Genomic DNA, 26,656 nt, shown 5'->3' on the forward strand with positions numbered 1-26,656 from the left:
AAAGTTGCCAGGGTGCAGAATAAATTGCTGAATGGGTGAATCAAAAAAAAAAAAAAAAAACAAAAAGGGAAGAGCACAAGTCCAAGCTGGACTTACAATAAATGTGCTTTGTGGAAAATTAAAAAGAACAGTAGCATATTAATATCATGTGGAAGAAGTCATCTACACATCTACAAGTAATTTCAAAACACTTTCTCAGGACAGCATCTATTTTGCCCTCAGATGAGCTACAGCACACAGCCTGGGGATTTCTGACATGAGCAGTGCCCAGTTTGAGCTCCTGCACTGAGTGCCATTGCACTTGCTTTACACTGCAGGAAGCAATTCAGGAGATACATTGCAATCAGAGGAATTTTGGGGTCAAAATTATGCCAGTGTATACCCGGTGTATTTTACGGCTAGGTAATGCAAAATAAACACTTAGCAAAGTTAGCAAAAGTTTATCTGTTAATCATTCTAGTGTCCCAGCCAGGAGACCCAAAGGTATTGCCATCATGATAAATGAAAAAAAAAAAAATATATATACTTTTTCTTGCCAAAATATGGACTTGCAAAAAATGCTTTTCAAAATTTTAAAAAGTCACAATACACAGTAGTGTATTCTTACTTTCAATTTTCAATATTGCTGGATATTGGGAAAAAGTCCTGATAGCAGACAGGTGTTACATGAAAACAACAAGCAAGAGAAGAAAAGGATGGATTTGTAGCTTTCCTAAAAAAAATTCTCTGATAATTTTCATTACTCACAGTTTTTTCTTTCAGGAAAAAATGATATAAAAAAAGTGGTATCACTTACTGCTGTAGCCCTTATTCCACCAGAATTACCCCCAGGGCACCTCAGGGTTAGCCTGATGAATGGTCATCCCTACAAACCCAACAGTTCTCCTCTGCAAAACTAAGAGAGGAGATCAGAGTGACTGCAGCTGTTCGGCTGTACCAGCCAAAACACATAAAATAGGTCACATGAGGGGATACTGTTCTTCTGCAGCTTGAGGACCTTGGAGCCATTATTTTGAGATAAGTCACTCTTTCTGGTGTTATAAAGTGAATAACTTTAACCCAAATTTCATGTAAGTCCATAAGGAATCAGTAGAACACTGGTTTTCACTGAGTCTATAGTCTGAATTTGATGACCCATGTAATTTTCCATTACTGAGGTTCTTAGTGGTTTTTGAGTTCTTGAGATCTTCTTAATACATTTGTTGGTCTGCTTGCCAGTTTCCTAATGCTTTTCCTTATAATACATTACCATCTCTCTCATTGGAGTTTTCCCAGTAGTTACTGACTTCACAACATGCTACCTTATATTTTTGCCTTCTATAACAGTATTTCATCCTTGGAGCACTGAAGTAACACTCTTTCACCTGGACCCTCTCCACGGAATATTTATTTTCTTTGAAGACAAGCAATACAATAAAAAAAGCCCCCAAACCAAACCAAAACAAAACAAAAAAAAAAAAAAAAAAAGGGAGAAAGAAGAGGGGAAAAAGGAAAAAAGAAAATAAAACCCCCACCACCACTCCCTAAACAATCTCCAATATCTTAATGCAGAATCTGGTGGTAAAATGAATACTGCACGTGTTCAGAAAAGACTCAGTTCAGGCAGTGAGCACATGCTGGTAGCTGTGCACAATAGCTTGCAGAGTCAGGGCCTGAATCAGCAGTGTAACTGGTAAGAAAAAAACGCAGAGACAAAAAGTCTATGATATGTGCTGTGATGAGCTGTTTCATGAGACACAGATGACAAAATGACATTCTGTACTCTGGTTGTTAAGAACAGAAAATTCAACCAGTATTTTTATCTTACTCTTTTTCGTACAGTAAACTTCACTATTTCTGCTATGTTAATGATGTATTTCATTTCACATCACAGTGATTCTTCACTGAGTCTCTAGGATAAATATTTGTGAACAGTGAATACTTTCTTTTTAAAATCTAAGTAAAAAATTACACTGAAATTCACTTGTGTGTAGGACAGCCATCTATGCCTGAGTTACCTCTTAAAACAAGACTAAAATGATGTTACTGGTCTTAATATCCTCTGTGTCCATAATATATTTCAGAAAGCATTAAATGGTGTTACTGTTTAAAAGTGATACTAGTAATAAAAAAAAGATAATAGGGAAAAATTAAAGATATTAAAAAATGATGCTAAATACCAATCCAGAGAGTACTGCATTCAGAGACATACTTCTATTATTTTTTCAGGTATTCAATGAAGTGAGCAATAGTTTCTGTTTTATTTCATATCATTTTACCTTATTCAGCTCCTCATTCCCTTAAGAAACTACTTGTAGGCTTCATTACTTGATTTCTTCTGCTCCTCTGCCTTTGGCTCCATGGAAACCAAGGTAAAATTAGTAGCAGAGTGGAAATCCCAAGCAGCCCAGAGGTAGACTCTTAGGAAATCCACCTTTTTTATTTTAGAGAATCAAAGAACCACAGACTGGCTGTGGTAGCAGGTATCTCCAGAAGTCACCTTGTTCAACCCACTTGCTCAAGCAGAGCTACCTAGAGCAGGTTTTCCAAGAGAATATCCAGGTGGCTTTTGAATATCTCCAAGAGTGACAATACTCCTCTGTGTCTCTGGGCAGCCTGTGGCAGTGCTCAGCCAGCCTCAGAGTGAAAATGTGTTTCCTGAATGTTCAGAAAAACCCCCTGTGTTTCAGGTTGTTCCCACCGCCTCTGGTCCTGTCACTGAGTGCCTTTAAAAAGAGCCTGGCTCCATCCTTTGTCCTCTCACTTCAGGTATTTATTCACATAGCTGTATGTATATCATATGTTACATATCCATATATGTGTATATCATATACACTTACACACAGTCCCAGCTCTCTCAGCCTTTCCTCATATGAGAAATGCTCCAGTCTCTTAATCTTGTGGCCCTTCATCAGACTCTCCTAAGTGTCCCTGTCTCTCCTGTATTGGGGAGCTCAGAACTGGACACAGCAGTCCAGGTGTGGCCTCACCAGTGGCAAGCAGAGGGGAAGGATCCTCCTTTCACCTGCTCTCAGTGCTTTTTCTAATGCAGCCCAAGGTTCCACTGGCCACCTTTATGGCAAGGGCACATTTGTGGTTCACGTTTGATGTGGTGTCTACCAGAAGCCCTGGTCCTTTCCTGCTGAGCTACTTCCACCTGGTCAGCCCCCAGGGCACTCAGGCTTGTTTCTCCCTGCTTGAAGGACTTGACATTTCTCTTTGTTGAGCTGCCTGAGATTCCTGTTAGACCATTTCTCCAGACTTCCAAGGCACCTCTGGATGGCAGCACAATCCCCCTATGCACTGGCCATCCCTCCCAGTTACACACCACCAGAAGCCCTGCTGAGGGTACCCTGTCTCCATCATCCTGATCACCAGGGAAGATGTTGAACAGGGCTGGAGCCAGGACTGAGCCCAGGGTACACCACTGCCTCCTGGCCTCCAGCTGGGCTTTGTGCTGCTGATCACCACCTCTGGTCTCAGCCATTCAGCTTCAATCCACTGTCTGCTCACCATCAGATGCAGTTTCTCTATCAGGATATGGCAGACAGTGTCAAATGCCCTCCTAAAGTTGAGGTAAAGAGATAGTATCCACTGCTCCTACCATCCTTATTGAAAAGGAGGATGTTTGACTGAATCTGTGGTTTGATGATGTAACTAGCTCTCTCCCAGCATTTATGTGCAATGAACATTTCTAATACACTTGAGTGTGACAGCCAGTGCTTGGAGAGCCATCAAAACTAGACAAGTATCAGTAGCTACATTGTTGAAAGCACTTGGCCAGAACTCATCTGAAAAACAACAAAATGAAAGAAGCAAAGCTGGAAGAAATATAACTATCACCACTTTTACAGGTTAGGATGGAAAATACCATTTAATCAACAAATTTTGAACTTCTCTCTGGTGTATGAAACTACTGCGAAAAGCTCTGTGGTTGTCATGATTTCACTGCCATATAATGAGATCAGGGGAAAACTTTTAAGCATGCAGTTGCAGGGAACAGTCTGAAATTTCTGTCCTTTTCATTATCAGGCCATGAGCTAATTAGTCAGAACAAGGAGGAAAACTTGCCTCATGGCATATTAATTCACAATTCATATTCATGGGGGTTCCTACTCATCCCCTCAAGCTTCCTGGACTGCCTACTGAGAGGCAGCATGGTTTGCCCTCCAGTACTGCCCTGCAGAAAAGTGGGTATAGCACCACTTACTGTGTTTTGAAGTCTAATTAGCTGTTTGCAAAAAGAAGTGAGGTTGGCAGATGAAAAGTGCTTCAGAAATGCAAAATATTATTATTACTATTAATAATAATAATGAAGCACATGCACCAAATAATTATCATAGCAAAAAAATCCCACTGATACCTTTAGAAGGCTGAGAAAACACCTTCTTTTCCTTCAGCAAAACCCCTTGAATATCATTATTTTTGTTTTTTAACAGATACTGTTAATGATACACCCGGCATTAAATGTTGTATCTAAGCTAAGTGACTTTTCTAAATGGAGAAAAGAATAGAGCTAATGTTTTAAAAACAAGTCCATATTAGGTTAACAAATACTGAATGTTAATCAGGAGATTTTCCAGATTTTCAAGCACTGAATTGGCTGATCTCTTGAAAAACATGACCTATTTTTAAACACTGATCTTGAAAATGCTCTACTTACAGTCTTATGTTCAAAGTATTAGACTGCAAGGTTTGGAACAATCTAAATAATTGATGATCTCCTAATCAAAAGGGACATACATCAAAGTGAAAAAGCTACAGTTCTGTTCATTGAAGGAGTTAGGAAAACATGGAGGAAAAGAGAAAGGAGTATTGAGACTGAAAATGTGAGCAAACAGTAATCAAATTGCTACCGAAAGATTTTTTACAGACCACTCCTATCACAAATCCCACAAATTGTTTATGATGAATAATTCCATTGACAACATCAAGTAAAAACTGAATCCCAAAGAAAACTAAATTTTCACAAGTTATACTGTTTATGTCTGTACACTGATAGACCCAAATCTAGGTATTCAAACACCTAATAGGCAGGATTACAATCCTTCAATCTGTACCACCTAGAGTGAATGTTTTTGTGACAGATAACCTGATAGCTTGGAAAGTGGTAGCTTGTCTGCATAACAAACATCACTGGCCTAATTTATAGAAGTTAAAATATGTCAGTTAAAATGGTGAAAAAACTGCAGAATTAGAAAAAGGTTACATTAATAACTGTATAGCAGCCAGGATTCTGATGTGAATGAAATGGCTGTAAGTTAGGTCAAAATCAATTTGGAAATGCCACAAAGTATGTCCATCTTAGGATTCACCTTTACTTTAATTCTCTCAGCTTTGTATGTGAGTCACTTAAATCTTTCCGTAGCAATGGCAGTAAATTTCCTTCTAATGTTACACAAAAGGAAAATTGTATCTGTGACACCTAGGGGGTCTGAGAAACCTGTCTTGTGAAAGATGTCCCTCCTCATGGCAGGGTTTTGGAACAAGATGATCTTTAAATTCCCCTCCAACCTCCCCTTCCTCCATTCTATGATTCTATGATTTCTAACACAGAAGAATATTGATATCACTTCACCATAGAACATTCTGAATAGATCTTTTAAGGCTACAGTCATCTTTTAATTTATGTTTACAAACTTCACTAAAATAGTCCTAACTTCTAAAACACTCCAAGCCCCACCATTTTAATGGCTATACTTCACTAACCTTTTAAAAATAATCTATTCAGCTACCACTTTTTAGTCCGTGTTTATGGCAATAAAATAATTATCTTGGTATCTGTATAGATGTTTCTTAGTTATGCCCAGGCACATGCATTTTCACTGGTAGACATGTATTTTTTGCCTTGGTTTCTTTCTTTGCTGGCTTGTGGGACTCTGATTTAAAAGAATAATCTTCTTCTCCTCTTACCTTTCTTTTTTAGGTCACCCTCACCTTCACTCTTGTTTCTCATGGTTTTTTTCCAAGCAAGAACAATAGAAAAAGGACATCTCCTTTTCCCATATCACTATTGTTTATAGGCAATCTTATTATTCATGAAAGATTAAAAGATTATGAATCATCCTAAGATCAAATTATTTTTAAAATGCCAATATTAGGTTTCAATTTGTTATAAGTGTTAAATCTAACATTAAAAAAGTAACTACTTTTTATGTCCTTTCTAGAGCTTTTATGCAAAGCTTCAGTAAGGGTCTGTGCTCAGTGAGCTGTACATGGTGCAAACAAATGATGGAGAGTCCATCATGGTGGGTTCTAGGAGTGCAAGCTACCAGAACAGTTATCAGACACCTGGTGAGATAGATCCAAACCAGAGAAAAGAAAGTCTTGATGGCACAATTCCTACACCCTAAGAAAACCACACCTATAAGTATTAATACAACAACTTGGAAATCAGACTTCTTTTGAGGAAAAAGATTTAAAAAATTTAATTTTGTCCTTTACAGGATACACACACATAGTGCTTATTACTATTTTTACACAAAGGAAAAGGTTCCTGCAACTGTCCTGTACCCACCAAAACTACAAAGAAAACTCTAAGGTAAATTTTCTCCTAACTCGAATGTTTTATAGGATAAGAAGGAAAAAAAACCCCAAAAAACGATTCAGCACATAAACTCACAAATTCCCTGATACACACATACATGCTTTTCCCTCTTTATCCCTCTAAATCACTCTCAAGCTTTGAAAAATACCAAAATAGTAAATGCCCACTTCCTCTAGCTGTCTCCTCTTTCAAAGGTACGGAACAAAGGAAGACAGTACAAAAATAACCATGAGTTACTAAGTTGTTTTAGAATATGAGCTGAATGTCAGATGATAAAATCAGATTTTTTTCCCCAGAATTTAAGAAAAGAAAGCTCTTGGGAACAGTTACAGAATTGACAGCCTAATAGCTTGGTATCTCCCATGTCTTGCACCCAAAGAATAAATTACAAACTCTCTCTGTTAAAGGAAAAGAGTGTAAAGATACACAAAGATGCCTTTTGTCACACAGTTGGACCTTCATAATAATTTACTGAAGGGAAAGTCAGAGCCACACACTTTTGACTATTCTCCAAACGGCACATTTCTTTGAGTCTTCTCAAAAGGAATGAGAATTGGATGTCTTAAATGACATCCCAGGGTCATATTGCCATCTGAAGCCGAATACAGAGGAATCTGCTTAGCTTGTGAAACTCCCTCTCATTTCAGGATGTCAGCATGACACTGCAGTTATCAACGAGGGCTGTTGCAAGTGCAGAAATGCAAGCTGTAAGGGAGTGTGATTGCTTACAACTCAGTCTCTGGGCTTGCAGCTCAATCCTTTCCCATAGGGCAGACAATACAGCTCCTTTCTTCTGTACCTGCTCCAAAACATGGAAGATAGCTGCTTTTTAAGGAAAACAATTAGCTTAAAAATTCATGCCATTCGCTGTTAATGTATCAGTTATGAGAAGCTGCAGACACATTTGGTGGCCAACATCTGCTGCATTCACCAAGGTATTACTGGTTTGCTTGAAACACAAGACTGCTACCAAGAAACTGAAAATGTTTTTTCCTCTAATCCCTTCTCATGCTTCATGCCTGAAGTTGCTGACACAAAGTAGAGTACACTGCTCCCAGTTGAAAGGTGGCGGCTCTTTTCTGAAGGGCTGGTTCACAACAATGATTAAACACTTTCATCACATAGTTGGGAGCACCTTAATTCTGAGTTTAGATGAACGTGCCTCTCTTTTGCCAAAGGTTAAACAAAATTTGGAGACCAGTTTGTTGCAACCACTGAAAGAAACATCTGTCACACTTTAAGCCTTGCATTTTTGTAATTTGCCTTGTCTAGCTTTTCCTATTAGTTTCTACAATATGCTGTGACAGTTGGATAGATTCAAAGCTCTAGCAGTAAGTGATAGAGCCTTCTTATGTAAAATGAAAATAACTATTTCAAATAGGTTAAATATATTTACACATGCAGAGATATAAAAGAGGTTTTGAGGTTTCCAGATGTGTATTATTCTGTATTGGGCTACTGAAAAGAAGCTGTGATCTAAAAGAGACTTTATTCAGCCATGCTTTATTTCTCTGCATTTAGTACAGTCTTTTACTTTCCTAGTCAGCAGCATGCCACCTGCTCTTTCATTTCCTCAAAGTAGGTCAGCAGTCAGCCATCAATCTTTCATCTTCATTACAGCTAAATCCTAAAGCCTGAGGCAAATGAACCATTTTAAAGGAGATGCAGTGATAGCTGTGGTATTCTCTCTCTTGTGTTAGCCATTTGCAGCTGAAAAAATATCTCAAAATCCAGATGAAGCTAGCCAACCTTTAACTGGAAAATAGCAGGGATGAAAGCAGTTTTCACAAGGTCTTTGTAAAAATCTCGGGACCAATTCCAAAACACAGAAACATGGGGCCAGCCTTCACATCACATAATCTCTTTCATAACATTATTAAACTCTGAAATTCAAGTTATATCATTATGCCCCGCACCCCCAAAAGAAGACAATTCTAGATCTCCAACTAATCTGGTGCCTTAGAAACACAGTTTCACTCCCACACACAGTGTCTCTTTACTCGTGATCAATTTTTAGCTATATATTTCTAGATTAAGCCAGACTTTTGTCAATGGTATTCAATGAACAAACAAAAGGCACAAATTGAAATGCAGGAAGTACCATTTAAACACGAGAAAAAAAAGTGCTTTTTTGATGATGAGGGTGGTTGAACACTGTAGCATGTTGCCCAGAGAGGTTGTAGAGAGTCCACACTTGAATATATTCAAAATATGATTAGACATGGTCTTGAACAATGCACTATAAGTGACTCTGCTTTGAGCAGAAAATATCCAGAGATCTTCTCCAGTCTCAAAGATTCTATAATTCTATATTTAATTTCTTAACCTCAGTTTCTTTTTCAGGAGTCAGTTTGTATGAATTAAATAAAAATTGGGTAAACACTGAAGATCTTTTCCTCTTTATGACATATTAGAAGAATATGTTTTCCCATCATAGCACAACTATCAAGTGCTCTAAAAATATGTGACATACTTGGAAAAGAATGCAGGACACCTGGTGTCGAGAATTACATTCTAGACATTCTTCCACCAATGTTCAGAAATGCTGTCTGCAGTTTGTCAGAATTGCTCTCTTTATTCTATGAGAACAATTATAAAGAATAAAAATAAAATTAAATGTAAATAGAACTTAAAAATACAGGAGTATCCCCTCTCTCCATAGTTGATGTATATAACAGATGTACTCATAAAAAACTGTCTCAAGTCCTACCAAACCATGCCTCCCTTGGAGAGCAATCTGAAAAGGGCCAAGCATATACAAACAACTCTCTAGAATATTCTGTCATCTGTCACACAATGATTTCTTCAGAGTGAGGTCATGTCTGCTTATTTAGGACCTGATAGCTTTTTCTTTCATCAGTGTGCCCAGTTGCAATGTTAATCCCATGTAAACTCTTAGGATGGACAACATTCTGCAGAGAAGTTCACCACCTGCACTATGTGTTGTCTCTTCTTTGAACCTGCCAGTTCCACTTCACACTCCTGAGCTCTTGCATAGGAACAGACTATGTGTGATCACTTTTAATCACATTTTCTAAGCCACTGAAGATTTTATTCTGCCACGTCATCATCCATCTCTCTTCCAGACTATTCCTTGGATGGGGGCTATTCCATCCATACTTCTTAAACCTCTACAAAGCTCTGGATGTTTTCCATCTCCTGGATGTCAGGAACTGTTCTGGGACTCTACACAGTATGGGTATAACTCCAACCTGGATTTACACACTGGCATATTATTGCTTATATTTTGTCCTTTATTTCTTTTCTTTTAATTCCTTACACTTGGTTTGCCTTTTGACTTCTATTGTGCAATAGGATGATATTTTCTTTTTAATGAGTGGTCTTGTATCAAGATCTAACCATCACCTGGCATTTATTTATATGCAGCTTCACCTATCCTGTCATTTTCCCTTAAACCAGAAATCTTGTTTGGCATTCAATTTATGAAATCATTGTCATAGTGACTTGTAAAATGACTTGTCAAAGTTCATAATTTTAACTCCTTAACTAATTACTTTGGTGATTTCTGATATGGATCTCATTTCATATTAATTAAAATTTTATTAATTTATTTAAAAGAGGCCAAACATTAGAAAAAAGGTTAAAAAATATATAAGTTGCCCCCACAGTTATCTTTTCCATCTTATTCCAGCCCAATTCCTTTGTAATGCCACGTCTTAAAATATTGTTTGATGGTTTGTCATCACACACATTTCCATCCTGAATGTGTCTCCAGAGTGCTTTAACTGGCTTTTCTTTCTTCTATATTAATGAATGCAAATGAAAAATATGAAAAACTGAAAAATACTTTGGTTTAAACTGCTCACAGTATTATTGTAAGATTAGATCCCAATGAAAGCATTAAAGATATGTGCCTTCAACCTGTATAGCAAAGCTGAAGAGCATCTCCATTTGGAAGCAAGAAATTTTCATTTTGCTTTCATCTGCTGCACAAAGTTACATGCTGGCTCAATGGTATTATTGCAAACAGAAAATTCCATAGTAAATGGAACTTTTTATCATTATCCCTACAGATCTAGGATGCAGGTGTACTGTTCCACTTTTATTTGCAACAGCCCCACAAAATGTGGAAGAACCAATCACAGCAGTTAGATTAAAAATTCCCTTTCTGCAGGGAAGTAGCCAGCACACAGAAAGAAATAACAAAGGGAATATCCAGCTTTTGTCAACCAGAATCCAAACCATTGGCTGTTTCAATTATGTCTCTGACCAAATACCAGAACTGAAATATCAACAGTCAAGACACTAAATATATACACATATATATTTGTACATATTATCACACATTCATACATATACATCTACATCTATATGCAACATATTGAAAATAAATATTTAGACAAGCATTTTCTTCACAAATATGTGCCTTTTCAAGTATCTCATTCTGAACAGATTAGAAGAATCTGTTAAAATTACAGATAAAAATTACTGGTAAAAATTACACAATAACTCATTTGTTGATGATAAATGCAGACATAATATTTTAAAATATAAGCAGGGTATTTCCATAAAATGAGGATTCTAACTTTCTACACTCTAACATTTGATAAATTATCAACTGCTTAGAAAGATTCTCAGCTCTCTAAAACTCTTACTTGAGTCAGAGATGCTTCATGAGAAAGCAATAAAAGTATCTCAAAATCAATGGAAAGCATTGAATAAAATGGGAATTCGAAAGAAATAAGTACACCAATAACAAAAATCCAAAATGTTATTTGAGATAACCAGAAGTCCTTTATAACACAGTCATAATATGGAAGTTTTATATTCTAGCAGAAATTACGTGAGAAAAATTAGAATGGCTAATACAAGTTCTCAAGAACAAGGCAAGTAGGTAAGTTTTTTTTAAAATGTACCCAAAATCAAAAAAATGGATCCATGACATTGCTTTTAAGGTGATAAGTAATGATGACATTAAAATGAAAACTCAGAATTTTCTGTTGAAAAGAGTGTTGACTACCACCACCACCAAAACAAAAAAACCCGCAAAAATCACAAAAAAACCAAACCAGCACACAAAAAATCCAAACAAAAACAAAACAAACAAAAACTAGCAAAAATAAAAAGAACAAAAATCAACAACTACAGAGAGGGCTGCCAGGCAGCTGTGGGGACTGTGTCTCTCCCTTTATGAGGCACCTTCATGCACTGGGAACTTGCTCCACTTCCACGCAACTACTTATTAAGCATTTACTTTTTGAGTCTTAACTACAAACCATTAAATCAGGTCTTACTGGGAAGCCTTCCACTCCTTCCACTAACTGTCCAGAAGTATGTGCATACCAACCTGTGCAGCTCATGGTTGATCCATAACTCTTTCTTTAAAGAAAAAACAAATGAATGATTGGATTTGATCAGTCTCAGCATTCTTAACAAAAACAGAAGCGAGTACCTCTCTTGGGAAATTGTCCAATCTGCATCCATTTTTCACTTTTTCTTCTTTTTTCTGACCGATGGTCACCTGCAGCCAGGTCATCACCAGTCTTAAATAGCTGCTCAATAGTGGATAGTGATCTAAAGCTGAGCTGGCCTAAGCCACAGGTTTGCTGTCCTTTGACAGAGTCACTTGTATCAATGACCTGCCCATTATGGGAGTGAAAGTGAGCATGAGGTGAGATTTGTTAAGCGTGACAGTTCATGGAGACAGGCAGGAGAAAACATTTTGGGAGCGTAGAGAAGCATGGAAGGAAGGAATGCACTGCCCAGAATAGAGCTGCTGAAGGTCTAAGAACAAAGACAGTTTGGAAAGTAGACTTCAGGGTGATTCAGGTCTTTAAAAAGCAAGATGCCCCCTGTTTTATAGCTTTAAAAATACATATGCAACCAAAGTATTGCTAATGCATATTAGCCCCACTTATAATGTGGTTAACAGCTATTATGTGTTTCTTCTCTTTTATCCAGGGAGAGAAGTCTACACAGAAGGACATTTTAAAATAAAAATGCATAGGCATAAACACATTCTGCTGGATGTTAATGCGGGATACAGCTAATTGAGAAACAATCCTTGCATTTGCACAGCTGAGCTTTGTGAAAATTTGCAATTTTTATAGAAAAGTTCATGCTAGTGTTTGCCAGAGCCAGAAAAAAAATTTTTCTCACTTTGAAATATACAATGCATATGAAATATACATTAAAATTTTAGAACATGCTTATCAGAGAAGTGTGAGAGTCTGTCCGAATTTTCCCTCATCTGCCTCACGATCGTCATTGAGGACCACTGAAGAGAAGACCCCTCCTGTCTTCTCTGTAGGAGAAAGTTACACACGCCACAGGCCCAAGACCTAAGAGCATTGCTAAGCTATTGTTTGCACAGGTGTTGTTTGCTGTATGCTATGCTGAGTCCAAGGAAGGGGGCACCGTGCCCTTTTTGCAACAATAGCCTTGGAAGCTGTCCCACCTCTCAGCCTGGCTGGACTTCTCCTGATTTCTGGGTGGTCCCCTGCAGAAGACCCCTCTCACTCGTTTGCAACCACTGTGACAGACAAACTGAGATGTAAGAAGCTTCTCCATTAAGGGCTGAGACATGAAACCCCCATGTGAAAAGGCCCCTCGCCTCCTTCCAAGGACTGGGACTGAAACCCCAAACCTGGGGAAGGTGTGTAGGGGGAGGGAAGCTGGCCAAAGCGAGATGTTTGCCTGCAGGTTGTGACAACTGGACCACAAAAACAATGGCTCTCGTTTACTGCTGAGAACATGGGCTACCTGTTACATCTATTCCTTATTGCATCTGTTTCCCCGCCCTCACAATTTTCAATAGAATTATCATAATAAAAACCTCTGAGTCAGCTAGAGATTTTGAGATCTCCCCGATGTAACAGGCAGATCCTCAACTGGACTGGACCAAAGGATTTCGTCTCTACGTTCGGTAGCCATATCACCCTCTTACTCTCTCTCTTTTCTCTCTCTTTCTCTATCTTTTTTTCTCCCTTAATCCCTCTATCGCATTTTGCTGTGGTGTGCTTGTTTTGATTATCACTGCAAACCCCCTGTGCTGTGTTGGTTTTTTTGCATCCTGAGATCAATCCACGAACCATCACGAACCCCGTTTGTAAGGACGGATCGTGACAAGAAGAAAAAAAATCTACCCTCTACAGCAAAACAATTTTACATACCTAAAATGTAATCATATGGAGGCTTTGATTTACTACCAGATGGGAAACTCCAGCAGAGAATGGCCCAAGGCACTGGCAGAAAACGTCCTGTGTTGGTACTAGCACTTTTTTTTTTAAAATAGTTTTCAAAATATGACTGCATTGCTGTGCTAGGGAAGAGCAGAGTCTTCAAGATTTGGGCACAAATACAGTCCACTGCTTAGAGATGCTGCTCTGTCAGAGGGATGACAATGAGGGATCCAGGAGAACCAAACACAGAAGCAGAATGACCCGTCCTGCATAGCCATGAAGTGGATGGCTTTGTTCAAGAAAGCTCCTCCTCAGGCCCTCTGCCCACCAGCACGAAGTCTGGGTCAAGTCTGCAGCACTCTGCCATCTGCTTATTGCCTGTGTGTGTGTGCCCTGGCTGTCCAGCAGCTCTCCCTGTCTGCCTGGGTGTGCTCACAAACACAAGGGCTCCACCTGGCACTTCACCTCGAAGGGAAAGCACATCAGTTCCTATTAGGTTTGAGCAGCACTGAAGTAGTTTTTGTGCAAAGCCAAGGTGCTCCTTTGGAGTGAGAGAGCATTACTTCATAGTCAACCACTGCAAAAAGATCTTGCGGCAGGTTACTTCTGGCTTGCTTTTCCAAATTGACAATCACTGCCCTTAAGCCTTTCCAGTGCAATTTGCTGGCCAGAACTCAGGACATTCTAGACAAATGATACCACCTATAATTACCTATAATACAAACTTAAGGCTTGCCTTCTCCATAAAGTTGCTTAGGATTGAAAGAATAGTTTCAAAGTAGCACTGGGATATCCAGATTGTTTCTTTTCAGTATCAGCCTATTTAAACATTTGCAAGAACAAGAGAATATTCTTCCCCCAAAGAAGTATTAATTAAATTAGATAATCTTCTATCCTAAATAGCTATTTTAATGGAGAATTCTCTATTTTTAGAGATGTCTGGTGGACAGATTTTATTGGTCTCTACTGCAGCCTTAGCATATTTGTGGAGTAATTCATTATGGCTCTTTTTATCCATGTCAGCATCTGTTTTTAGGCATAAGCATTAAATTCTGTCTTCCTTATACAGTGGTGGTTTCTTCCAGAAAACAAGAGAGGTGCTACAATGCTAGAAAGGGTTTAACATTGAGTATACAGGATAAAATGCAGCAAGGAAGATTAATCAGTTCCTAGATTGTTTTCTGGAAGTTTCTTCTCATGAGGTTTTGGTGACTGATGGAGAGAAAAGTTTTCTTTTTTCACTTCCGATATTAACAAATCAAATCACTGAAAAAAAGAGAAAAAAAATTCCTGTCTGGCTTAATAAAGCCTGTAAATCTTGACACTCAATATGAAGTTTAAGTGAAAATGTGTCCAGAGATCTCATAGAGACTTATCTCTGAAAGAAGAAGGTAAGCATATGAGGAAAAGAGCTTCTCTGATCTTGCTAATGTGGTAGTGCTTAACAAATGCTGAAATATCCTATAGCCAGCTATGTTTCTATTTGGTAGGCAGTTCCTAACTGCCAAAATATCAGTGTTGTCCTATACCAACAATGTAGTCTCATGAAGGAGCATAAAACCAGGGTTAAGTTTAGCTCTGGCTTCAGTTTTCAGAGAAATAAATTGAATGATTGTATCCAATGTATTTGAAGTTTAAAGTGAAGAAGTGCCACTGGGTCTATCATACACTGAGCTTCCTCAATGAATCAACAAAACTGTCACAGTGCCTTCTGTGTGAAGCAGCCAGGTATCCCTGACAGATGATGTGTCTGCAGCTTTTAATGATGGTTGGGTGGTGAATCACGCAGTGGTTGTCTCACGCAGCAACCTCAGTGGCGCTGCTATCGTAAGTGGTAAGCGGCTGCTCGGGTCCGTGTGTATGTCCTCACTTGTTGGGTTGGATATCTGACATCTGGTTTCCTTTCCTCCAACAGACTAATTCACTGAGGACTAGGGATTATGCCTTAAAATCCCAAAGGGGGAACAATAGTCTGTATTTCCAAAAGCAGTTGAAAAGATGGGTCCTGTTGGGTACCTCTGGTAGCAGAACCCTCAGAACTGTAGCAGCTACTGCAAAGTTGCAGTAACAGGCCAGAAATGTGACTACATAACAGTAGCACAAGTAACAATAATTATATAACAAAAGTCCTCCACTATCATGCTTCCATATTCCAGAATAATACTTGCACTCTGTAAGAGATGCAGAACCACATATATGGTTCTGTAAGAACCATAGTTCCATATTAAAATGAGTTTTGCCCAACAGCACAACCATGAAAATACCCAGACAAAAATACTGAGGTTAATTGAGTCTAAAAATGTGAGGAGTGTAGCTGAGTGGGCCATATGATGACAAGTGGAATTTGATTTCAGTTGCTGTAATGGTACTGTAAAAACAGTAGAACTACTTATACATTTTCTCAGAGTCATAATTAGTTCATGGAAATGTTCTGGGAATCGCTTTCACAGTGAAGTCCAAAATTTTGTTCAATGGTGTGCAACAGTGAAAAATAATACACTAAATATATGGAAGAGGATGAATAATAGATAAAACACATTACACAGATCTTCTAAAATATGCAATATTAGTCATCCTAACTAAAAAGGATGCTTTAGAGCTTCCATGTCACATGAAAAAGAGCTTAATAAGATTGGGACTGTCTACCAAAGAGAAAAGAGGAAAATAAGGTTGTAAACACAGATGCATAATAATGATTGGTGTTGCCAAAGGAAATGTGGAAGACTCAAATCTCTTCTTTTTCCCTAAAAGAAAAATAACGTATGTTCAATGAAACTGAAAAGCAACATTTCCCAAACTGAAAAAGGAAGTTCTTCACACCATGTCTAGTTAGCAATTACTCTGATCTGTGCAAAGTTTGCAAGAGTCAAAACCCCCTGACATTTAAGAGAATAACAAAAGTGTTCAATTAGTGAGAGTATAAGAACTATGAGTTATACACAACTGCTCATTTCAAGTTACTACTCATTATGAATCACAGCTGAAATTTTCAAGCATGGCAGATGAACTTTCAGATGTGCACTACACATTTCTGGCACCCACCTCTGAAAGTATTTGGGCTAGTCATTGTTTTAAACGAGGTGGTGGACAAGAGGAGTTACAAGTCTGGTCAATGATAGGGTTCCTACATTCCTAAGGTAGGAACTTTTTAAGTGCTGTGTTTTTGGGAGGCAGAACTAAAATTGGAATTGTTTATTGAAGAGGAATAAGTACCAGCAAGCCTCATTTGTTAAGTAGCTGTTGTTAAGCAGCAGCCATTCATCCGGCCATTTTAGAACTGACCCTGCCCTATTTCCTTATTTTTGCCAATTTGATACATGTTTCCATGGGAACAGAAACAGGAGTCAATCTCAGCTGCTGGCTCCCAGCTCTCACGTTTTGTTCTGTTTCCTTGGAAACTGATGTCAAATGAAAGAGAGAAGTAAACCAGCTTTTACACTTTAGTATTTACTCTTTCTTTGGACCTCTGCTAGGTCCTCTGGGCCAGTAGAAGGCCTACAGATGACTTTATGGCCATTCAGTTTCCTTCTCTCTGGAGCATGGGCCAGCAAGTAAAGGTTCTCAGTTTCAGCCACTCCTGGCAGGCCACCTGCAGAGAGCTACAATGGCAGGGTGTGAAAGCAGGCCACAGAATTCAGGAGACATTTGGCTCCCACAGTCTGTAATATTTCAAATTGGAAGGAAAGAAATTAAATTTATTTAAAAAATAGTAGGGGAAACAGATGGGCGTAACGATATACAGAGAACAAATTGACTAACAAGCTCTGACCTGCATTAGGCTGAACACCAGCAGAAACTGCTTCAGCCAATTAAATTCTTCATTTCACATCACACATTTAACAAAGTTCTCTCTAATCTGGCTGTTAGCTGACTGAACAGCACAATGTAAACAAAACCCCATAAACACATCTGTTTATGCATATATACATATGCAGAAAAAGAACATGATCTGATCTTTTTCAAAGAATTTACAAAAATCTGCTTGAGTGCATGAATTTGAACCACATACTTTCACCAATTCCATACCTATATTACTCCCATGTTGTCACGTGAATACCAACACCACCCACCCCAACTCACCCCACATTCCTTTGTGTATGATTTTGGACCAAAGTATTTTCCAGTCCCTTCAACAGCAGTGTTATTAATGCAAATGGATATTAAACAAAAATATCTACATCTGTGCAGCCAAATCAAAAATTTCACATAACTTTCATCAAAAAAATGTAGGGAATTTTAAAAGGCAACATCTTTCCTAAGGAAATGTTTTATACTTGATGACCACAGCTCTTAGTTAACTAGTCCATCAGGGTATAGCACCACGCTCACCTTGGACTTTCACACATAATATATGCACTCCTTCCTGAGTATTCTTTCCATCCCATCTCAGTAATTTTCACACAACTCTCACTTACCATTGACCTTGAATTACTATTGTGAGTAACTTTTGGAATTGTATATCTATATATAGTTAAATTCATGTACAGCCCAAGTAGCAGCTCAGTACTGGTAATTTCTTTAGGTTCTTAGAGCAGTCCCACAGAAAAGACAATCAGATACTCAGGAACAATATTTATTCCTCCACTCCTGTTGTACTTACAACCATCTATTGAGGATATACTCAACATATCTGGGTGCTCTGAGAGCTGTGTCAAGCCAGCTAACGTGATTTTGTTCTGGGTTAGTTATTTCAATGAAAACTTTAGGCAGTTATAATTGTTTTAAGCCAGGCTTTTCTGTCTTATTCAGAAAGATGTAAGATGTACTCAATTTATTTAGCCTATTTATGGGTTTCCTCTAGCTGAACTTAAATCTAAAATTCCACCTTCCTCTATATCAGAAAGAGTTTACATCACAAACAAGACAACATTTATTTTTACTGCTGCAGCTGCAATAAGGAAAGAACATTTCACTTTATACTAAGCTTTGCAATGTCTGCCCCAAATTCTTCACAGTCAGCCCTCATTTATATTTTCTGAAATAACTTGATATAACCTCTTCCACTGAACAATGCAGGTACCAGCACAAAGATGGGAACTTGTCCTGAAGGACTCTACTGGCTACATGCCTCCTTACTAGAAAATGAACTTTTATTTATTTCTTAATTCTGTTTCATTATTCTAAAGAACTTCATACTGATTTGAGGGCTTCTCTCTTATTCTGTGTCTATTTCCTTTCTGTGAGAGCCTTTGATGAAAGAAATTGATGAGTCCTTTTTGAGACCTAGCTGGCTGTGTCAGCTTCTATTCATGTCTGCTGGCTTCTTCAAAGGACTTCACTAAGTTTTTATGACTTGTTCCTTCACAAGTGTGATGTCGACTACTCCTCAATGCAGCATATCAATTTCTAATCCTACTCCTGATTATCATTTTTATAAATTAGCCTACTACATTAACTTTCAAATTTAAGGATTCTACTCTGTCTTGAAAACATGGCAAGATATTTGCAACATTTTGCTCAGATTTCAAAGCAGTTCTGAGCTAATGATTACATACTACTGTCTGTACTTTGATAATTATTCTTTCAAATTGCTATAGAAAACTTGGGAGAATAGAATCTTTTTCCATTGATCAATTTCTGATCAGTTTCCCTATTCCCACCAGCAACTCCAGTCACTCCTCAGTGAGTTTATCAAAAGGATTCTAGCACAGCAATCTCCACAAATCCTTCCGCTAAGAATTTTGCTGAACAAAGTAGCAAAGCAATCATTTAATCATTCCACAAAGCCTTATTTTCTACAAGTAATGATCTTCTACTCTGCTTAAATATTATTCCCAAGATTCTGTGGCAAACTTGCTGCTACCGGTATTTACAGAAAGATTTATTATTCTTTTTTCATTCATTGTAAGCTGCTTTTTTAGACTGCTTTATTTTTTTTCTACATTTAACTTACAGACATTATGATTCTGTGTATTTTCCCCATTGGGATATAATTTTTTCTTTTTTGAAGGGTGTCTTCCTGCTGTTTTGTCATGCTGAGTCTTTCCTTTTTCAAGTGTTGATGTGTGGCATGAATTTACTCCATGTCTCACATATGAAGTTCTTAATACTCTCTAAACCACCTGATTTAACTCTCTACAGTTTACTCTTTAGCCACTCTTTAAGACACTTAATTTAATGTTCTTCTGCTTTCTGAAGGTGAGTACCACTCTGCAGACCTTTTTTATTTGTTGCTTCTTCAAAGCTATCAAAACTAAGAAGAATTTATTTGTAGCTATGGAAAACTCAGATATCTAAGATTTTGGATTGGATTCTGTGTGCTATTCAGAATGAAATCAAGGGTTAAGTCTCTGTCTGTGTGTTCTCTAATCTGTTGAATTAAAAATGAGTTAGTTTGAGCAGCACTTTTTTTTGGTTTTGCAATGTTTTTGAGTCCCTCAACAGTATCAGTCAAAGCTGAACTTCTGGCTTGTTGTGCAGTAATATGTGTCTGGCGGCATTGTTATGCACTTATAATACATAGGATTCTGTCTCACACACCGAAATTATTAATTTGGCAACATGAATTGACTTTTCTTTAACATACTGCGCTACTCTGATGTGCTGGCATGGTCTACTAATCTTTCCTGCATATTGGTATTTTTGTTATTACAACACCCTCATAGAAGGTTTCCTCATATTGCTTTCTGCATTTTATATTTATATCAATGCTGGAAGCCCAAACAGGACATGTCTCATTGATCTCTTTTTCTCTTCTGTGTCTTCTAAAATGGCATCTTGTTCAGATTTTTTTCTCTATTTTATATTTATTACCATCCCAGGACAGATTAGGGTGAAACCTTAAATACTGGCATTCCAGATACCAGAATGAAGTTTATTTTTAAATATTGATAATGCTATCATAAGAATGCATAAGAGGAAACATCACAGAAATAACTGCTTAATTAGTACTAAGACATCAAGGAATACAAAGGCTGCTGCCTTGGATAAATGTTTTAAAATTTTACATGAAATATTGGCATCCAGTATGCAAGATACTACTTCCATTGAATCTAACACTAATGTAAGATATTTTTACCTTGGGAATTATAAAAGGAAGTCCATTTCCCCTACAAGTTATTATTTATTAAACATTATCACTGTCTACCTTCCAAGGCCACAGAGATCCAATCTGTTTCATAGACATTTGTGTTGGGAGAAGATAAGCCAGTCAGAGGCTTTCAAGCTGAACTCTAGAGTAAAAGAGTTACTACACCATAGAATCACAGAATATTCTGAGTTGGAAGGGACCCATAAGGATCACTGAGTCCAGCTCTTAAGTGAATGGACCATAGAGGGACTGAACACATGGCCTTGGCATTATCAGTGCCACGCTCTGACTAGCTGAGCTAATTGTGAGCGAGAGGTGAGTGTGAGTGCATGTGTACACACAGACCCTTTCAACTGCACTAAGTACACGATTGAATTATGATATGGCTGTTGCACACATTGCACTTTCTAAAAGATTTTGCTATTTCAGACTGTGGTTTCATTCCAACACAGCTGAGCAACTGAAATTAGAGGGAGCTGGTTTCCTAAGTGTTCTTTTCCTGTGGCTGGATTCTCTTCAGCTAAGAGTGAAGATCCCCTGTAGCAAGTAATTTAAAATATCTGTTTTAGACTAAGGGATAAACTCACTCTGTGACCCTTCTCTTAGAGGAGACACTACCAGAACCTCTCCTCCACACAGCTGGCTGTTTCCAGCAAGTCTGATGTGGTCCTATGTCCTTAAGAGCTGTATCTGCTCAAATTTGTCAGATTTGACTGAAACAGGCAACATTTGTTAGGCAGTAGTAAAAAAATCACACAGAGGACCCTAGCACATAAACATTGCCTTCTTAAGAAGGCAGGTCAACGAGCAAACAATGGTAGAGCCTTGCAAATCTCTTCTACAGCAGCACCCAGAGAAGCACCCTAGTTCCTCATGGGCAGCCCAGCCAGTGAAGGAAGGATGCACTCCAGTTCACATGACTGGGAGAAAGTCTGGCAGGGACCTGGTTCAGATCAGAGCATAATCATTTTGATTATGACAAAAAAGGTGAATCATGATGAAAAAAGCAAATTCCTAGTTCATCCTAGGAAGAAATTAGTGAGGGAAAAAAGTGATTGGTCTCTCCACTGGTCTGAAAAATTAGCAAAAGAAGAAATGTTAAAGGCAGGGAAACTATGAAACCAGATAAAGAGAGGTGAAATTATGGATTAATTATATTTTTTTTTTTTTTTTACACTGCTGCTTGAAGATTAGAAGCCTTTTGTGTCATCAAATGCTTTTGCAATATGTGAAAATCAAGCCTACAGCACTCTTAGTAAAAATACATAGGGACAATTCTATGGTTCTTACAGACCACTACAGTTAGAGAAGTTTTAACATTGTCCCTGCCTTGGCCTTTAACCTCTTTTCTTTTACCAACTTTATTGTCCATGTACCATAAACTACTTCCCCTGCTGATGACTGGAGGATCCGGATGCTTTATGGTTCAGTCATTAAAACTTTTAATGTGGTGTCTTATAGCAGCCACAGATGCGCTTTTCCTAAAGAAAGCATACCTGTAGGGTCAGGATGCCAGAAACTGGTCTCAAAAATCACAGATCTAACATTCCATAGGATTTCTGCCTTCTGTAACAGCCAGAAAGTTTCTAAAAATGCCTTCACTTCTCTTTGTATTTTTAGATTTAGACTGCCTATCCTCAGCTAATAAGGGATGGGTTGCTTGGACTTTGCAAACAACTCCAGAAAAGGAACCTGGATTTAAAAGTTCTGGGTTTAAGAACTCTTTTAAAAAGTTCTTGATAATTTACTTCTGTTGCTTCATTAAAATGAACTATTTTGTGAATAATAGCAAACAGCAGAGGACATTACCAGTCTTTAGGCTTCTTGTCTTGGTTCCTTTGATTCATGTGCTTATGAAGACACAACTACCAGAGGATCATCTGATAGAAGCCAAATGCAGAACTATCACACAGGAAGCTGATGAGTATTCATAAACAGAGCTGAAATGGTTCATTAGCTGGAATGACTGATTGCATTCATAACTTTGGAGCCTTCATTTAGTTTAATCTTTATCACTTGGAACAGCATTAACTGACAGAAATAATCCCTTTAAAATTACTGCACAGAATCAAGTGGGACAAGAAATATCTACTACAAAATAATCCTGAAATAAAAGAGAAACTTGCCACCACTAGTGTTTACTACGTGGCAAGTATTTTTCAAACACAGAAAAGATAATATGTGCTCCATCAAACTCAACTAAAGAATTCACCATTACACTTTAGCAACCTAAAAAATAAAAACATAACAACAACAACAAGAACAATAATTATAGCAGAGAAGACAATTGTCATTTACTTTTACATGAGATTTTTTGAGACCCGAAGAGGTGTACTTCAGGAAAGTAAACTGCAGTTCACCTCACTGCTTTTATAGTAACATATTTTATGCACATACAATAGTTTAATGACCACATTTACTAGCGCGATACTTTTATTTCCTTCCCACCCCAAATCCATTAGCTTCAAAAATATTCTGCACAACTTACAGTAATAGCTAAGAGCTCTAACAGTAAGTTCAAATCAATTGTATGCTGAGGGATCAAAATATCAAACATTGTCATGTGTGCATTTAGTGAGCGTCACTTTGCATGGACTTATATAATTCCAGGAGAATTTCAGCTCTTATGCAAAGTTCAGGCAACTGGTGTGCAGCCCCGTGGTCTGGAAAGCCCCAAATGTGGAAAAAACACACAAGGTTTTTAGCATTATATATTTGATGATCAAAGAACATACACTGAAAAGCTCAGAGGGAAATTGCAACCATTTAAAATTACAGTAAACATTGTTTTTTAAATATATGTTACTTATAGTTTAACTTCACAGTTACTGCTGCTGTCTATGGACATTATACTCAAGTGAATCTAATTACACTAGATATCAGGTTCTTTAGTTTAAACTAAAGTAAAAAGTAAAATTCCTTCTATCTGAGATTATTTTAATTGGATTTTATGACTGTTTGTCATAATGTGTTTGGGTTCAGATAAGCAGAGAAAATGTTAATAATACTGACAACTGAAATATTACTAACAATACAATTGGAGCAAAATGAAATAAACAAGGTTCTCAACAAGCTGCTATGGCTTCAAGCTATACACACATAGACCAGAAGTGTCTCCAGCAGACAAATTTCAGCTACATTTTCTATTTTTTATTGACAACTGTATTAGCTGGGAAGTCTTTCAAACTCTAGGGAATGACTGAGACAAATCTTCTCAGATTCTTAAATGATTTTTTCAAAGAAATCTCCTTGCAGTTTAAGAGGCATTGTTCTAGGGTATCTTCTACAAATTATACTAACAAAGTGAAATCTTCTCCTAACAAAATTCCCGAGCTGCACTGCAAAGTAAGAACAAAGTAAAAGCAATGGAATGAAATGGTATATACTTTCTTGCAAATGTGAACATCAGAAGAGAAAACAATTGTTCTTTTTCTTACTGATTGCCAAGTCTAGGATAAGAGACTAACACTTCTAGATTTTCCTTATATAATCTAGTTTTCAGATATCACCAGTTTCCATGTTGGAGGCAATAAACTCTCAAACAATGCACATCTACATACAGACAGATGGTTTTTTCCTAGGCATAAATTGTTGCTGCCATGTTTCTTGCTGTCAGTTTGTGCAGAAAGCTCTACTTCAGCTCCACTTCTAGAAACCAACCAGAGTTTTGGAACGTGTGTACAGCTGGCATTAAGCTATTACCTCCTGCCTATCAAAACTGCTCATGTGACCTTTCTGGGAATACCATTAGGAGAGAAACAATCAGTATGGGTGCATGCACATAAAATTACTGCAAATAAATACAGCAGTAGGTAACATAATTCCTGAGCATCTCCACAAAGAATGCAGTCTAAGCAGTGACCTCTTCTGCACTTATCTTGAATGAGCTCTTACTGAAATTCACTAATGGGTTCTGATAATCTATTATTTATTGCAACAGACTCTAATAGAGAGTCTTAGCAGAGGACTCTCCTGTGTTTACAACTCTTGCAAATAAAATGTCTCACAAGTGACAGAAATGTGGCACCTGCAACTACATACACAATTTCTTTTGGCTGCAGTTCTTTCTTTTTTATTTGGTTTTGAAATCCAGAACTCTTCCTCCCCCAAAATACACAGCTTGACTTGCTTTCATTTTACCAAATGCATCTTTAGCTTAATCTTATGGAAAGCTCTAGACACTGATATGCAACCATTAGTGTTACTTGGGCTTGAGGACATACCTCCATGTTATACTTTTCCACTGTCCTCCTCAAAGGATCCACAACCTGCCAGCAAATCAGGATGCAAAGATCAATCAGTAGCATCCCTCCAACTATCCCCAGTAGCTTCTGGTCTTTAATGATCTGGAGAGACAGAAAAAAAAAAAGAAGAAAAAAGAAGTAGGGAGATTCCCATGAGCCACAGATAGACCCTATACAGCTTTATTCCTATATAGGGAGAAAGACACATGTTGCTAATAGTAAAGGTTTTTAACAATGAACAAAGAAAAGAAATATAGAAAGATGAAAGCAAGACAAATTATTTTAGTTCATTTCACGGTTATTAGAAGTATCGGAAGTGTTTTCTCATTTCTAAAAAGACTTTGGGAAGACTCTTGAACATTTATATTGAAATCCAGGTTTAATATTAACTCCTGGAAAATGAGAAAAATATATTCTAGGGAGCCACTGCTGTGTTTATGCATGCAAATGTGGAAAAATGTTCATCAGCCTCTCAGAGTAGAAGGCATTGAGGTAGTTTTCACTAAGATTTAGTGTTCACTCTTTCATAACCTTCTTGGATGTGGAAAATGCAGAAGTTATCAAAAGTTTATTTTGGAGGTTTTTTGTGTCCATGTGTTTAATATTTGCCTCTGTTACCCAGGGAGCAAGAAGGAATGATATATTTTTTCTGTATTACAAAGGTCAGAGGCTTTAATGCACATCTAGTATAAAACATGCTTTTAATTTTGCTTGGGGTTCAGGTTCCAAACAGAAAAACAAGAGTTGCTGATAAAAATAAAAATCCAAACCATGTATTAGAGTCTTTTATAACTGCATGCAATCCCTATGCAATTTCTACTGCAGTACACATAGCAACACAGAAAAAATATACTGCAATTGCATTATTTCAGTTGCAAAGTTGTAATCATGTTGAAATATCGGGCCTAAATTAATTTCATTTCAGTGTTCTTGAGTCCATGGTCATGGTTTCCTAATTAATATCTACCTCTATTATTAAGAACATTTGTCCAATAGTCAAAAGTTATTGCCAAATTGCTTTAACATGGACAAATACACATCTTTTTTTCCCAAGTTTCCATTCTGGGAAACAGTTGACTTAATCCAAATGAAATATTCAAAAATATTAAGCCTGAGAAGCTTAAGAAAGTTGTGATTATTTCAGTTCAATTTGATGAAATTATTAGGATTTCAAAAATGCATTAAAAAGCCAGAAATGTCAGCTAATCTTAATAGAGGCAAGGTTAGTATTCCTGCATAGAATAAATTGTACTTGCATTACATTCTTATCAAGCTGAAGGAAATTATGAAAATGACCAAAATTTGAAATCATGTATAAAGAACTTTAGAAAGTCTGGTTTTCATATTGCTTGGTGTGATATCTTTTTGGTTTTGAAAGACATTTCAGCAACATTGTGCACCACTTTTTGTTAATCTGCTGGTTTATTTTATAGATAATTTGGAATAAGCTAAGAGTAAAATAAAGGGTAGTAATCAGAATGAGCTAAAGGATTTGATACAATATATTCATTTCCTGAGACCAGTTATGTAAATCCATGTAGCTACCACTGCCATAAAGCACTTGAAAGTGATGCTTTCCCCATGTTTGTGGCAGCCAGGAATTCTGCTGTCTCAGAATTCTGAGACAGCACAGGCATGTCTGGAGGGGGCAGGTGAAAGGGGAGGGTGCAGCTTTCATGGTGCTATGTCTTGCTGCTGGATGATTTGGCAAGGA

At 37.5% G+C, this 26,656-nt stretch overlaps 1 protein-coding gene across 1 annotated transcript in view; it reads right to left on the reverse strand.

Annotated features, from left to right (window-relative positions):
• The window catches only part of GABBR2 (gamma-aminobutyric acid type B receptor subunit 2), a 457,309-nt gene that overhangs the window by 104,314 nt on the left and 326,339 nt on the right, over positions 1-26,656 (reverse strand). The window contains exon 13 of the mRNA XM_054285350.1: positions 24,922-25,044. Coding sequence (XP_054141325.1) covers positions 24,922-25,044 — 123 coding nt within the window. The remainder of the gene's footprint in view (positions 1-24,921; positions 25,045-26,656) is intronic.

The sequence above is a fragment of the Melozone crissalis genome, unplaced genomic scaffold (genome assembly GCF_028551555.1).
Source record: "Melozone crissalis strain CALT ecotype California unplaced genomic scaffold, PUWL_Pcris_2 ptg000042l_1, whole genome shotgun sequence".
Classification (NCBI taxonomy): domain Eukaryota; kingdom Metazoa; phylum Chordata; class Aves; order Passeriformes; family Passerellidae; genus Melozone; species Melozone crissalis.